Genomic DNA, 14,327 nt, shown 5'->3' on the forward strand with positions numbered 1-14,327 from the left:
GTCGCTTTCAGGTTCTATATGGAAGCAGCCAACCTAATATAATTCGCTGGTTTTCATTGTTGCCATAATCCCACGCTAGATGACTACACTAACTTCGGAAGAATTGAAAATCATAGCTGTCATTCGCTTCATCCTCTGTGTTTACAGGCGCACACGACAGTGGTAGGTGCTTTGGTATTCTCTAGATTTCGCTATGCGGTTCCATGTCTTATCTGCGTATTCGAAACGCAAAGCCATGAGCTGTCCTTCTAGGTGATGATTGAAATGTGAAGCCAAGTACATTATACATTCGCGAATCGAGTCGTTTCCCATTCGATTGCACTGCATTCTAGAAGGGCCGTCAAGGGCCGTTTCCTTCGGAGCGTAAATAAAGAATTCTTTTTTTTTTCACTTGAAGATACATACCAGGAACCACTTCAATCGTACATTAATATGCAAGAAAGACAGAGAGATGCTCTAGAGTAAATGCAAAAGGGGTAATGTAGAACGCACTCAATAATCTATTTCCAACGCCGATTAGCCATCGCACCTACCGCTATATCGAGGGCGCCCACGTTGACACGATCACATGCACAAGCTCGAAATAACATTTAAAGCGCAGCATGTCTGAAAGCTATTGCCCCTAGAAAATATCAAGTTATTGTGTGCTGTATCTTCATGCCACGACCACAACATGAGCGACATAGAAGCAACACTTTTTCCTTTCTGAGATAAGCTGTCTCAGTTGTAGTAGTGTAGTATGCAGTAGTTGTGGTAGTAGTAGGTGTCAAGAGGGTCGCGTGACCATAGAGGGAGTGAGTAATGAAAAAAAAAAATAAAACAGACTGATGATGACGATGCTAAGTAATAATGAAGGCGACGAGGCTAATTGATGATATGATGGTACACCTGATCTCGCTCCCTTACATCTTCGCTCTCCGGCGGTTGTTTTGGCATGGAACTGGCTGAATTTTTACTTTTATATAAGTGAGCATTTGTTTAAAAGAAAGAAAACTCATGGTTATACAACAGTAGACGGTACCATATTCGAATACAATTTAACACGCTTGTGGAGGCCCCGCCCGTGTAACCCAAGAGCAATCACCTATGCCTCTGCGAATGAAGAAATAGTCTCGCTTATGAGCCGCACGGTGGAGTCACTGGTTGTCTAGTCTACAACGTCAGTCTAGCAAGCTCGTTCATTCGTGCAGGCTGATATTCATCCGCCCCTGTCTGCTTAAGAAATTTCATTGTCTGCTTAAGTTTTACCAGACTTTAGAACTTTTTAGGAGATGACTCACTTGTGCCGTTTTCTGATGTGCTCAATTTTCTGAAAGAATGTGGTTTTTTTAAGTAATTTGTAGCACCATATTCCTGTCATAGTTATGCAGTTCTATAATCACGACCACATTGTCACTCATTGTCAGGAGACACATTTCACATCACACTCATGATTTTATTATTCATATACGTTTTATCCGCCTTTTGCGCGTGGAATTTTAGGCCCCTCTACAGCCACCTCACATAACCATCGCTCACACTCGCTGTAATGTCATCATGAACATCTAGCTCAAGATCACTGTCAAAAGTCATCTCCCAAAACCTTGTGGCTGGCGCATCATAGCCTGAGTTGCTTTTGCGCCAAAAAACCCGACTTAACTAACTAACTTTAGAACTTTTGTTAGGCCAGATTATCTCGAGCGTATCGATAACGGACTATCCAACCAGGGCCGCTCGTTTAAAGGGAGACTAAAGGCAAATATTAAGTCGACGTTGATTGTTGAAATAGCGGTCCAGAAACCTTGTAGTGCTACTTTAATGCCAAGAAAGTGCTTATTTTGAAATAAAATCACGTTTTAGTGGGTGGTCCGCATTGCGTTAGCGCACTTCAAATCACCCGCCTGAAATCAGACTTTCATACGTCACTGCTACCGTGCCCAACGTTGCCCTCCTTTACTGTGCGGCCGCCGATACTAGTAGCAGCAGAGCGAAAGTAGCGGGACCCACAGCAGCAACAACGGCCATCGAAGCTTGCCGCAATCGCCGCAATGGAAGTGGACGGAGAACTTGACAACGAGACATTGGCTCGCGAGGCTGGGCTTCAATTCAGCGACTTGAGCCCCGGTGAACGTGGTTTGCTGCTGAGGGCTCGTATTGCCGGCGTCGTTGCATGCGGCATTTTGTCTAACTTTCTGTCAGAGCGACTTTCACGAGCGCGCAAAACACACGCGGCAGTACGCGATCCCGAAACTACCACTGAGACGCGACTGCGTGAGCGAAGCATTGCGCCGTGCGAAGCGCAGTTCGGCGAAAACGAAATCTTTGAACCACGCGCGCCGTTCCACATGGCAACGCCACAGAGGATCTTTTTTCCACGAATCAAACGGAAACGAACAAACATCATTTTATTACGTCTTTTGATGCACGGAAGGTTCTTTTTTTATTGCTGCTAGTTTGATTACTAGTGATTTATTGTAGGCAGACTCTCATACGTCATCGGTATCACTTCGAAAATGTCCCACTCGTGGCGCGCATCACGTGATACATTTAGCTTAATTTCTCGGTAAGTAGGACACTGCTGTTGATAATATTGCAGTTTTAGAAGTTGTCATACATTGAGCTTTCACTCTGACATAAATTGGTATTTGCTTTTAGTGTCCCTTTAAAGCAAAGTGCGGCGTGTTGCGTCGCGCTTAACACATATGCGCAAGTGGGAACGCTGTGTTTGCAATTTCATCCGCGTTGGCGCTAGTAGACGTACAGCCATGCACTTTTAGAAGAAAAATTAAACAAAAAACTACAGCTGTGACGTCCGTGAGACGCTATATGTCCGCCATGCCGAGGAGCCGCTGCGTTTCATAGTACCATTAAACGACAAGAAAGGATGTCAACGTCGGCGTCCACAAGTTATTGTATGTCACTGAATGGCTTTTAACGGGCAACTGATGAAATAGGAAATCATTCTTTCCAAAAAAAGTAAAGCGTACGAAGGAGTGTTGGCGACCGGATTGCCGATGATATTTTCCAAGAGTTCGAGACTTCTGAAGAAAACCCGCAAAACAAGGACACTCATATTTTCTTTAAACCACCTTAGTGCGACCCGTACTGCGACACCGTAGCGGCAACGCACTCAACTATAGGCTGCGCCCGTTGTTTTCGGGGCACGCATTAGGCCGCACCTGTTCTTTTTAATCGAGCAGTTGTGGTCCAACGTACTTCGTGATGCATTCAGTGGCGTAGCCCTAGTAGATGGTGACAGTCCGGACTGTAAGTAAGCATTTCAAAATTAGCGACACGGCGGAAGCGACTCGTACATTTTCGATCAGGCATGGCTCCAATGTATGCGTTCTTGACACGAAGCTCGTAATAAGTCGTTCCATCTAGAAAATATAAATACCATCACGTCACATTAATGAGATATACGCTTCTTTCAATGTTGGTGACACAAAAAGGAGTGAAAATTATTCGGAAACAAGAGAGATAACAAGCAAAGTGAATGCAGTCAGACGGATCATTGAGTATGCCTTTTATATTCTTTCCGCATGAAAAACAGCCTTATAGCTGTCATCTCGGAAGGCACCATCTTCTCACGAATAAGCTAGTTTCACCCCCGTTTTCTGGGTTCAGGAGCCTCATTTTTTATGTTAAAATTTAAGTTTAATAACCCCCACCGTAGCCTGGTGGTTATGGTGCTCGACAGCTGACCTGAAGGTCGCGAGATCGAATCCAGGCCACGGCGGCAGCATTTTCGATCGAGGCGAAAATGCTTGAGGCCCGTGTACTTGGATTTAGGTGCACGTTAAAGAACCCCTGGTGGTCTAAATTTCCGCAGCCCTCCATTACGGTGTCTTTCATAATCAGATTGTGGCTTTGGGACGTGAAACCCAAACACTTATCGTTAAGTTCAAGTTTATCGCTTTCTCAAAGTACTGCATAGCAAAAAAAATTATACGGAAAGATGTCCCAGAGTTAAAACCTGTAACGGGACATATTACATATTCCAAGTTACATATTCCTTACAATGATAAAGCAACATAGGGTAGCGCCACACTACACTGCATACCACCAACGAGACAAAAAATACACTGAAAAGGTAGAGTTTGGCAAAGAAAAATGCCGCAGATCCCACCCTTCGTGGTATTCGGTTTAATGCGAAGCGGTCAACGAGTACTTCTGAGCTGTATTTTATGCCTTTGAACCAAATGTTATGAGGGGGATCGACGTGTTTTTGTAAGTGTAGTAGCTTGTGCGCACGTCGTGCGCTTACCAGGCACGCGACAACACTGGCGTTTAAAGAGTAGGTTGTGGTGCGACGTAACGTCAGCCCTCACGTTAGAGTACATACGTCAGTATTATGGAAACTAAGTGCACTTTATGGTGCAATCATGTGAATATCATACGTAACTTTTGTTAATGTATTCCTCCGGGGTCGAGCAATGCTTCACTATAGCTTCATAGAAATTCAAATGTAATATTTATTAGAAGGGTGTAAAAGCGGAGCCAACACTGGAACCACGGACGTTAATCCGATATGGCGCCCGTATCGTAGGAGCGCATATGTAGTATTCATTGCTTTATTATAACATTAGATAGCCAGCAATGCAACCACAATCGACGTTGCACTGATATTACGTCTTCATAGGCTGTTTTTCTAAACCAGTTTTTCCAAACCTCAATTGACTCTGTGGTAGACAGGGCTTAAAGTCTCACTTTATTATCACTTCATGTATGTATGTATGTATGTATGTATGTATGTATGTATGTATGTATGTATGTATGTATGTATGTATGTATGTATGTATGTATGTATGTATGTATGTATGTATGTATGTATGTATGTATGTATGTATGTAGGTAGGTAGGTAGGTAGGTAGGTAGGTAGGTAGGTCGGTAGGTAGGTAGGTAGGTACATATACAGGGTGTTTCAAGAAATGTGTCGAACTTTCTAAAAAATCAGGAAAAAACGATATTTGATTGCTGCCTTCAGAATTGGTTTTTCTGTAGTGGCATGGATTTTAAGGTGGTTAAAGAAATTATTTGGGTCTGTAACTAAAAAAGTTAAATTAATTAACTTTTTAATTAGTGGTGTTAGGTGGTTGTGTCAAATGGGAGAATTGAAGTTCTTCATGCCAGAAACCCAACCCAACTTTGAGATTTCGAAAAAGTGGCATCTAGTAATAATTACAGAGGAATGAAATTCAACCGAATCCGATGGCTTTCGCTGTTGAAAGCCTTTGCATTTCGTTGAACTTCATTACGCCACAACAATTACTAGAGGACGCTTTTTCGAAATCTCAAAGCTCAGATGGGTTCCTGGCATGAAGGACTTGAATTCTCCCATTTGACAGAATCACCTAACTCCACTAATTAAAAAGTTAATTAATGTAACTTTCTTAATTACTATCCTAAATGATGCCCTTAACCACCTTAAGATTCCTGCCGTTACAGAAAAAGCAATTCTGAAAGCCCCGAGCAAATATCGCATTTTCTTGATTTTTTGAGAAGGTTGGACACATTTCTTGAAACACCCTGTATATATATATTATATATATATTTCACAGATTTGTTTTCCAGGGTCACAGTGTAGTTACGCCAACTGTCACTGTTATAGACGCAATGCTTCTTGCACTTTGGGCATTTATGCAGCGTGCCAATCCAAGAAATTGGCATTTTGAAAACGGTTTTTAAAAATAACTCGGCGCATAAAGGGCTAAAGATATGTGAGCTGAAAGCAAGGAATTCAGAGAAGATAACATTAGTTGACTCACTGCATTGAGAACCTCAGGCAGGAAAGCTCTGTACTTTATTTTCACACCTACTTGCCTAAACAATTAGGCAAAATACATGTGTTTTTGGCATTACGCCAGACTTGTAATGCATAACTAAATCTATTAAAACTGACTGGTAACATAGGGAGACGAAGGTGAACCTTCACTGATTCACGAGCTGGTAGCTTTACGCTCAGGTGCCTCGTTAAATATGCTGTGCCAAGAAGGTTAGTCGAATGTTAGTCGAATGAAAGAAGGTTAGTGACCCGTGGTGTGCCCGGTCTCAGGAAACTGCATCTAGCAGTACAACGGTGAACGTCTTTTTCTCCTTTTCTGAAGCCCCGTCAATCGAATAATCATCACTGTGTAAATATTAAGAAAGTTGGACAGTTATAAACTTCCCTCAAAAAGCACTACTCCAAAAAAAAAAACTCCAACGCTTATGAAATAGGTGGCACAGTGCTACAGTTGACCTGCCGGCCCCCCCTCCTTAAAAACCGTAGGGGGGGGGCTGGGCCACCCTGCCCCCCCTGACTTTAATTCCAGGTGATAGAATACCTGATGGCCCCACAGAAGTATTCGGTTCGATTCATGCTGGGATCCTAATTTTTATTCTTTTCATTCGTCGAGTCAACGCTGCCGATGTCGGTTTTTCCTAACGCTCTCGCATTTATATTAGCCATGTCTGTTCTCGAAGTCCTGGGTAGATATAAACTTTCAATCATTTGTGGCACATACCCGTATACCGCAGTCCGTGGTGGACGGGTATGTGCCACAGGTGTCTGGAGGAAAGGGTTTGACGACGTACGCGACCGGATTTTCACGTTATTCATGTCATGACCCGACGGTCATATTTGTTAAATCTTCTTACCCTCTCATGCCAATGTTGGTCTACACCAAGTTAAAGGGACAATCATGAGAGCACCCAGACGTAGGCGGCTAGATAGATACGTAGATAGAAACGCTCATAGTGCCAAAGATTCGCAAAGAAATGCTTCACAATTATTAATGAAAAAAATTGAAAAGATTAAACAATTCGTCAGATCCCACGTACCGTGGGAGTCGATGTTACGCGAAGCATGCGGCGGGAAGGTGACTGTGGCATAATTTTTTATTGAGCAAAGGTTTACACAATCACGCTAAAGATTTGCATAAATTTTATACGCACATATATATGTTGAAGAGACGCATGTGCGTTACATGGCCAGTTGTTTACGTTTGGGTAACGCTTAAAACGCCAGAAGCGGTAAGCTGGTATGTAGTGCTTATACTAATCTTGTACGTTATGATCACCGTGGTCAGTCAGAACGAGCAGGTGGTCATGACTTCTTGGATCCGGTCATGATCGCGGTGACGAGGGGTGCATGTGTAGGGAAGTGTGAGGTATAGTACAGCTGTTGGAAATCGTAGATGCGTCGCTCATTTCGTCGACAAATTTTCTATCGATAGAGCCGGCGACATGTCGCAACATGAAGTCACCCTTCTGTTGGCGAGGTATTGGCCGTCGAGGATTGAAGGCCTGGATAGTGCTACGTAGACCAACATCAAGAGATGGCCCTTGTCCTATTCGTAGGCTACCTGGGCGTATGTGGCCTACGTAGTCTTCTCTACAAAACGGCTGTCAATCATAAGGCATCATCCTCGGTCAGCATGAGGCCATCGCCCAGCCTCGTAAGAAATGAAGAGGACACTGCGTTGTTCTGGTGGGCAAAGTGCGTTTTACGTTGCGATGATGTGAATATGACACGTAAGTTTCGTTAATGACATCCTCAGGGGTCGAGCAATGCCTCAATATATCTTGCTGAATCATAGGAATACAGATGTAATGTGATTATAAATAAAAGGGGAGCCAACACTCGAACCATAGACGTTAATCTAATATGACGCCTGTGTCACACAGTAGGAGTACCATGTAGTGTTCATTGCCTTCTCGCAAAAATAAATAGCCAGTACCATAACCACAATTGACGCTGCACCGTCGTTACGTCTGCACAGCCTGTTTTTCAAAGCCAGTTTATAGACCTGGCGTGGCTCTGTGGCGTGACCTGACTGCCACGCAGAATGCTTGGGTTCGATTCCTGTTGGGATCCTAATTTCTATTCTTTCCATTCGTCGGGTCAATGCTACCGGTGTCGGTTTTTCTTTACGCTCTCGCATTTAAGATACGAATGTCTTTTCTCGCTGTTTCTGGGTAGATATCAACTGTCGGTCACCTGTGGCGCATGGCCGTACACCGCGGCCCGTCGGAAACGGGTATGTGCCACGCGTGTCTGAAGGAAAGGGTTTGACGACGCACGCGGCAGGACTTTAACGTTATTCATGTCATGACCCGAAAGTCATATTCATGAAATCATCTTACCCTACCCTGCCAATTTTGGTCTACACCAAGTTAAGGAGACGATCATGAGAGCAGCCACACGTAGGCGGCTAGATAGATAGATAGATAGATAGATAGATAGATAGATAGATAGATAGATAGATAGATAGATAGATAGATAGATAGATAGATAGATAGATAGATAGATAGATAGATAGATAGATAGATAGATAGATAGATAGATAGATAGAAACGCTCAAAGTGCCAATGGTTCGCTAAGAAATGCTTCGCATTTATAAAACAATGACTAGGTAGAGCTTGCAAAGAAATATTATCAGCGTTGAATGATCGTTGGTATGATGACTTATCATGCCTGATATGTAAATGGCGGACGCTGATGATGGCTGATTTGTTCTACCATATGTTCAAGGGGACGAAGATGATCTTCATGGTAGCCCCACTAAAAGTTTCTATTGATGTACTCAATGGGGCAGGGGGAGGTCATATATAAAACGGAGAAGAAAAATGATTGCTTTTTCATCTATTTCCCCGAGAAAACATCTCGGATGGCTATATTTTATTCTCCTCCGCACATAAAACACGGTACTAACCACAAATATTTAGGTGTCACCCTTTCAGCCACATGCCTTGGAACCTTCGTGTCCAAGATGAAAACATTTTTATTTGGCCAAACCTGTGGCCAGGAACGAAAAGTCAATCTACAGCAATACTCACTGCATTCTGATAGCGGCGAACAGAGCGCCGGCCGTCGATAAAACTCCACATGGCTGGGGCGCGCCATCTTTTATACATCACGCATCCAACTTTCCAGTGTTATCAGTGGTGGTCACGCAAGCTCTGGAATAATCTATACTATCGGCGTCCTGCGCGCAATCTTAACAAAGTGATTTACTACAACTGCGAAGCTTCTCGAACACTGCGGCGCGGTCAGCTTCGAGCGTTGCTAACCGTTCTTGCTTGTCAAACCCGAATACATCAAAATAAATGAAGAAGCAGTCGTGGCAATGCCCCCTCTGAAGAAGCAACGTACCGATGCTTGTGACGGAAAATAGACGGGAAAAAAAGAAAAAGTGCATACACAAATAAATTACAATAACAAAGGAGAAACTAGAGTCCCCAGGTTCGTTAACGCGCAAAAAACGGCTTAAGGCGCACGACATGCACGACTTCAGGTCGTGCGCGGCGTCGATGGCAGTTCGTAATGCCGTCCGGGATGACCTTGTAGTCAAGAGCGCCGAGACGTCGAAGCACCTTGTATAACCCGAAGTATCGCCGAAGAAATTTACAACTGAGCCCACGTCGGCGTTTCGGCGTCCAGGCCCAAACACGGTCTTGGGGCTGGTATTCCACGAAGCGTCGTCGAAGATTGTAACGGTGCCTATTGTCATCTGCTGATTCTTTATGCGTTGGTGGGCGAGCTGTCGGGCTTCTTCGGCGCGCTGGATGTAAACAGTGCTCGACGTCGACGTACAGTGGTCAACTCTCATACCTATAACGGCGGAGCCTCGTGCTCCGAACTGCACGAGCGACATCTACAGTTGAAAACGGGTCACCTCTGAGCATGCGCAGCCCCACTGATGCGCCTACCTTGCATTTTCGAGCGTTGGTTATCACCGCGAATGCAACAACTGCTTTGGCCGTTGGAAGCGCTGTCAACAATTTATCACAAAAACAAAAAAGAAAAAAAAAGAAAAAGGAAACGAAGCGAAGCGAACCGTTCTCAGCGCGCGATGAAAGCTATGCTGCGTGTTGATTTGCCGTTCGCGGTCACATTAGGCGGTTTTAGAATAGCGTACGCAAAGCTTTGCGTTGGCTTTTCGCGCAACTGCGCATGCGTCGTACGCTAACCGCTTGCGGGCGCCCGTTAAGTGACGGAAATAGCGGGCCGCAAAAACTAACGCTAACTTAGCGTACGCTATTCTAAAACTGCCTATTGTCCCAGCAGCAGATTTGCGTCCACTTATAAATTTATCCATTGTCCGGAGCACTTTCAGTATGATATGATACTGCGAACCGAGAATAAGTGCGCAGTATAAAACACGCCGATCCGGTGATTGCACTCTCTCTTTTTTTAGGCGCTATACGGTTGTCAGCGCTTCTGGCGGCGAAATCAGTTGTCGCGGCAGCGGCGATAACAAAGACGGAAATTACATGGCGAGCGCGTCAGTGACACTGCGCATGCTCTGATGTGGCCCGTTTCAAGCTGTAGATGTCGCTCATGCAGTTCCGAGCACGACGCTCCCGCGTTATAGACATGAGAGTTGACCACTGTACATGGCCAGCATGTCGGCGATGGTCTCGTTTAGACGCTCCGTTAGGCCATTGAACTGTGGGTGGTCCGGTGGTGGCTTGTCTGGCTGTATCTCGAGATTGCTTGAGTTAGCGCCGCAGTATATGCCGTACCTTTGTCGGTGATGAGGACCTCTGGTGCGCCATGACGCAGGACGATGTCCTTAACGAAGAACTTCGCCACCTCGGCGGCACTGCCTCTAGGTAGGGCCCTTGTCTCGGCGTAGCGGGTGAGGTAGTCGGTAGCTCCTATGATCCACTTATTTCCGCACGTCTACTTTGGGAACGGACCCCGTAGGTCCATCCCGATTTGCTGGAACGGTCGGCTGTAGAAAGCCTGCAGGTCTTCATGGCAATGTCTTTCGTCGCTGGCACTTTCGGTATGTCCTTACGTAGCGAGTGACGTCGGCGGCAAGGCGCGGCCTGTGGTACTTCTGTATTTTGCCAGTGTGCGGGAAGCACCGAGGTGTCCAGCCGTCGGGTCGTCATATAGGGCCTGGAGGACTTCTGGTCGCAATGCTGAAGGCACCACGAGAAGGTTGTGGGCTCGAAGGGGCAAGAAGTTCTTCAGGACAACGCCGTTTCGCAAGAACGACGCCAGTCCATTCTTGAATACCTTCAGAACAATGTTGGTCCTGCCCTTGAGATACTCCACAAGGCCCCTGAGTTCCGGGTCGGCTCGCTGTCGGTTAGCGTAGTCATCGGCACTTATGGTTCCCAAGAAGCAGTCATCGTCCTGGTCGTCCTGCGGCGGCGGGTCGACGGGGGCGCGAGACAAGCAGTCGGCGTCAGAGTGCTTTCGTCCGGACTTGTAAACGACGGTAATGTCAAATTCTTGAAGTCGCAGACTCCACCGTGCGAGGTGAACTGAAGGGTCCTTGAAGTTAGCTAGCCAACACAAGGCGTAGTGACCGGCCCCGGGTTGGGCCAGTGTATCGTCGGCGTTGGGGTGTGGCGTAGCGTCCTGGCGATGGCGATCGGCAAGCCTGGCGACGGCGATCGGGTCCTCGGGGCGGTCCACTGCGCTCCTGCGAGATAGTCGGTAATGTCACGTGGCCGTTCACCTTGTTATGGACCTGGCGCTTTGTTGGCGAAACCACGCAGTCCCATCTGTTGGTACTGGTAGCGGCGGTAGGTGTAACCAGCATCTCCGCAATGTTAGCAGAATGGTCGGTGGTCGGGGGCACGGCAGACGTCTGTCTTCCTCGGGGTGTAGCGCTGGCGGACAGGCGGACGGTAGGGTGTCTGGGGCGGCGGCGGCGAGTGGCGACTGTACTGCGGCGGTGTGGCGCTTTGGCGTGGGCGTGGAGGAGGAGCATGAAGGCGGGGTGCAGCAGCATAGCTCATAGCTTGCGCCTGCGGCTCTGCAAGCTGAGGCGCACTCAGTGACTGCTGGATCGCCTGGCGTACGACGTCGGCGAAGGTAGCAGTCGGCTTGTCCAAGATGAAAACTTTTTTATTTGGCCGAACTTGTGGCCGGGGAACGAAAAGCCAAACTATAGCAATACACCTGTATTCTGATAGCGGCGAAGAGAGCGTCGGCCATCGATAAAACTGCTCATGGCTGGGAAGCGCCGTCTTTTATACATCACGCATCGAACTTTCCAGTCTTATCACTGGTGGTCGCGCAAGCTCTGGAATAATCTAGACTATCAGCGTCCTGCGCGCAATCTTAACAAATTGATCTACTACAATCGCGAAGCTTCTCGAACACTGAGGTGCGGTAAACGTCGAGCGTTGCTAGCCGTCCTTGCTTGTCAAACCCGAATACATCAAAGTAAAACAAGAAGCGGGCGTGGACATATCTCTTTCACCGCTTTCCATCAACTGCTTTCTGATATGCAAGGTTCAACAGCCCTACGCTCTGTTAGACTCCTCGCTAATAACTACTTCATTGAACAGAAGCTCGAGTGCATCTCTACTGTCTGGGATCTCAACTCATAATATAACATAACTAGATCGATTACAGAGGCATGCTATCCGGTCGAGGTTTTCTTCGTCCCTTTATAATTTCAGATGTTTCAGATGTTAAGTAACCATATCAGCTCGCAAGTGCCATTGGCATTGTAGGTGTGACTGCAAAAAACCCCGGTGACTGCAAAGAAATGCGGGCCTCGAATGTGCGCGGTCACATGCTTGTTTGTATGCGCGGTTTTTCAATAATTGAATGTTCTCTCGATCGTGGGCTTATCGGGGATCAACCATCTCTAATACGGGAACCAGATCTTTTATCGAGGTTACGGAGGTGAGATGTAATTTCTCATGCCAACATTTCATTCTTGCCTGGGTATGAATGCATGACCATCGTTGATGCCTGTAGCAATGAAGTGTTGCGCTCCTAAGCACGCGAATGGTGGTTAATTCCGCGGCATGGATCAAGGCAACAGTACGCAAGAAGCATTGTGTGATGCAATAGAAATGAGGAAAGAAGCAACGAAAAACAAAAAAATGGAACGTAGTACGTCAGGCACACACGCGGGTCTTCGCTTACCGCCATTTTGTCACTAGGGCTAGGGCTCCTCATTTTTTAAATAGGCTTCGGATCCATGCTCAATAAACGGCAAGCATTGAAAATCGACAAGAGTATCATATATGTAAACACGCTAGCACGAAAGGAAAACCAAAATCACACCTGGTATTGAAAGCAGTAACGTCTATTAAATGCGAAGCATTTCTTAGCAAACCTTTGGTACTTTGAGCGTTTCTCTCTACGTGCCTACTTTCTATCTATGTAGCTAGCCGCCTACGTCTGGGTGCTCTCAACATCGCGTTCTTAACTTGGTGTAGACCAGAATTATTATGGGAGGATACGATGATTTGACGAATATGACTGTCCAGTCATGACATGAATAACGTGAAAATCCTGTCGCGTACGTTGTCAAACCCTTTGCTCCAGACACGTATGGCACATACCCGTTTACTACGAACGGCGGTGTACCGGTATGCACCACAGGTGATTTGACAGTTTATATCTACCCAGGAACGGCGAGAAGAGACATTGGTTATTTAGATGCGAGAGCGTTAAGAAAAACTGACATCGGCAGCGTTGACGCGACGAATGGAAAGAATAAATATTAGGATGCCAGCAGGAATCGAACCCAAGCATTCCGAGTGGCAATCAGGTATTCAAACACATAGCCACGCTAGGTCCAGAAACTTCTTTCGAAAAACAGCCTCTGAAGGCGTAACGTCGGTGCAACGTCAATTTTGTTGTGATGCTGGCTATCTATTTTACAAGAAAACAATAAACACTAGATATGCACTCCTACGATACAGGCGTCATATCAGATTAACGTCTGTGATTCCAGCGTTCGCGCCGCTTTTATAGCAGTTTAATAAACATTACATTTACAATCCAATGATTCAGCATGCTCTATTGAAGCATTGCTCGACCCCGGAGGAAAACATTACCGAAAGTTTCAGTGATGTTCACATGATGGCACCATAAAGTGCATTTAGTTTCGATATTATTGACGTATGTACTCTAACATGAGGGCTGACGTTACGTCGCACCGTAAAAAACCCTTTAAACGCCAGTGTTGTCGACGTGCCTCGTACGCCCACGATGTGCACACAGCCACTACACTTACAAAATCACGTCAATCCACATCGTAACCCTTAGCTCAAAGCCATAAAATATTGCATAGAAGTACTCGCTGACTACTTCGCACGAAACCGATTCCACAACGCGTGGGTTCTGCCGAATTTTATTGCTTGTACTAGGCTTTTGGGCACACGATATGCACCATTTCTAGACGTCCACGGTGCCGTCGCATGGCGTTGTCTCATTCCAAACAACTTCATTGTCCAGTTCACTAACATGACATGACAACTTGCAATGTCCGAAATAGCGCCGCAACAACTCTTCACCGAATCCTCGGTGGCCAATAGGCGTCCTAATCCACACAGTCACTGGGTTTGTATTCCGTGTGGCGGTGCGCTGAGCCGGTGCG

General features: G+C 46.1%; 1 protein-coding gene across 2 annotated transcripts in view; it reads right to left on the bottom strand.

Moving 5' to 3' along the window:
* Positions 1–2,356: 2,356 nt before the first annotated feature.
* Positions 2,357–14,327, bottom strand: part of LOC119372164 (uncharacterized) — a 60,473-nt gene continuing 48,502 nt past the window's right edge. For both annotated transcript variants that reach the window (XR_007417785.1, XM_037642627.2), the window contains one exon: positions 2,357–3,359. Coding sequence is in view for 1 of the 2 variants with exons in the window: in XM_037642627.2 (XP_037498555.1) it covers positions 3,208–3,359 (152 nt within the window). In the remaining variant the exon portion in view is untranslated. The remainder of the gene's footprint in view (positions 3,360–14,327) is intronic.

The sequence above is a fragment of the Rhipicephalus sanguineus genome, chromosome 10, assembly GCF_013339695.2.
Source record: "Rhipicephalus sanguineus isolate Rsan-2018 chromosome 10, BIME_Rsan_1.4, whole genome shotgun sequence".
In the NCBI taxonomy this organism is placed as follows: domain Eukaryota; kingdom Metazoa; phylum Arthropoda; class Arachnida; order Ixodida; family Ixodidae; genus Rhipicephalus; species Rhipicephalus sanguineus.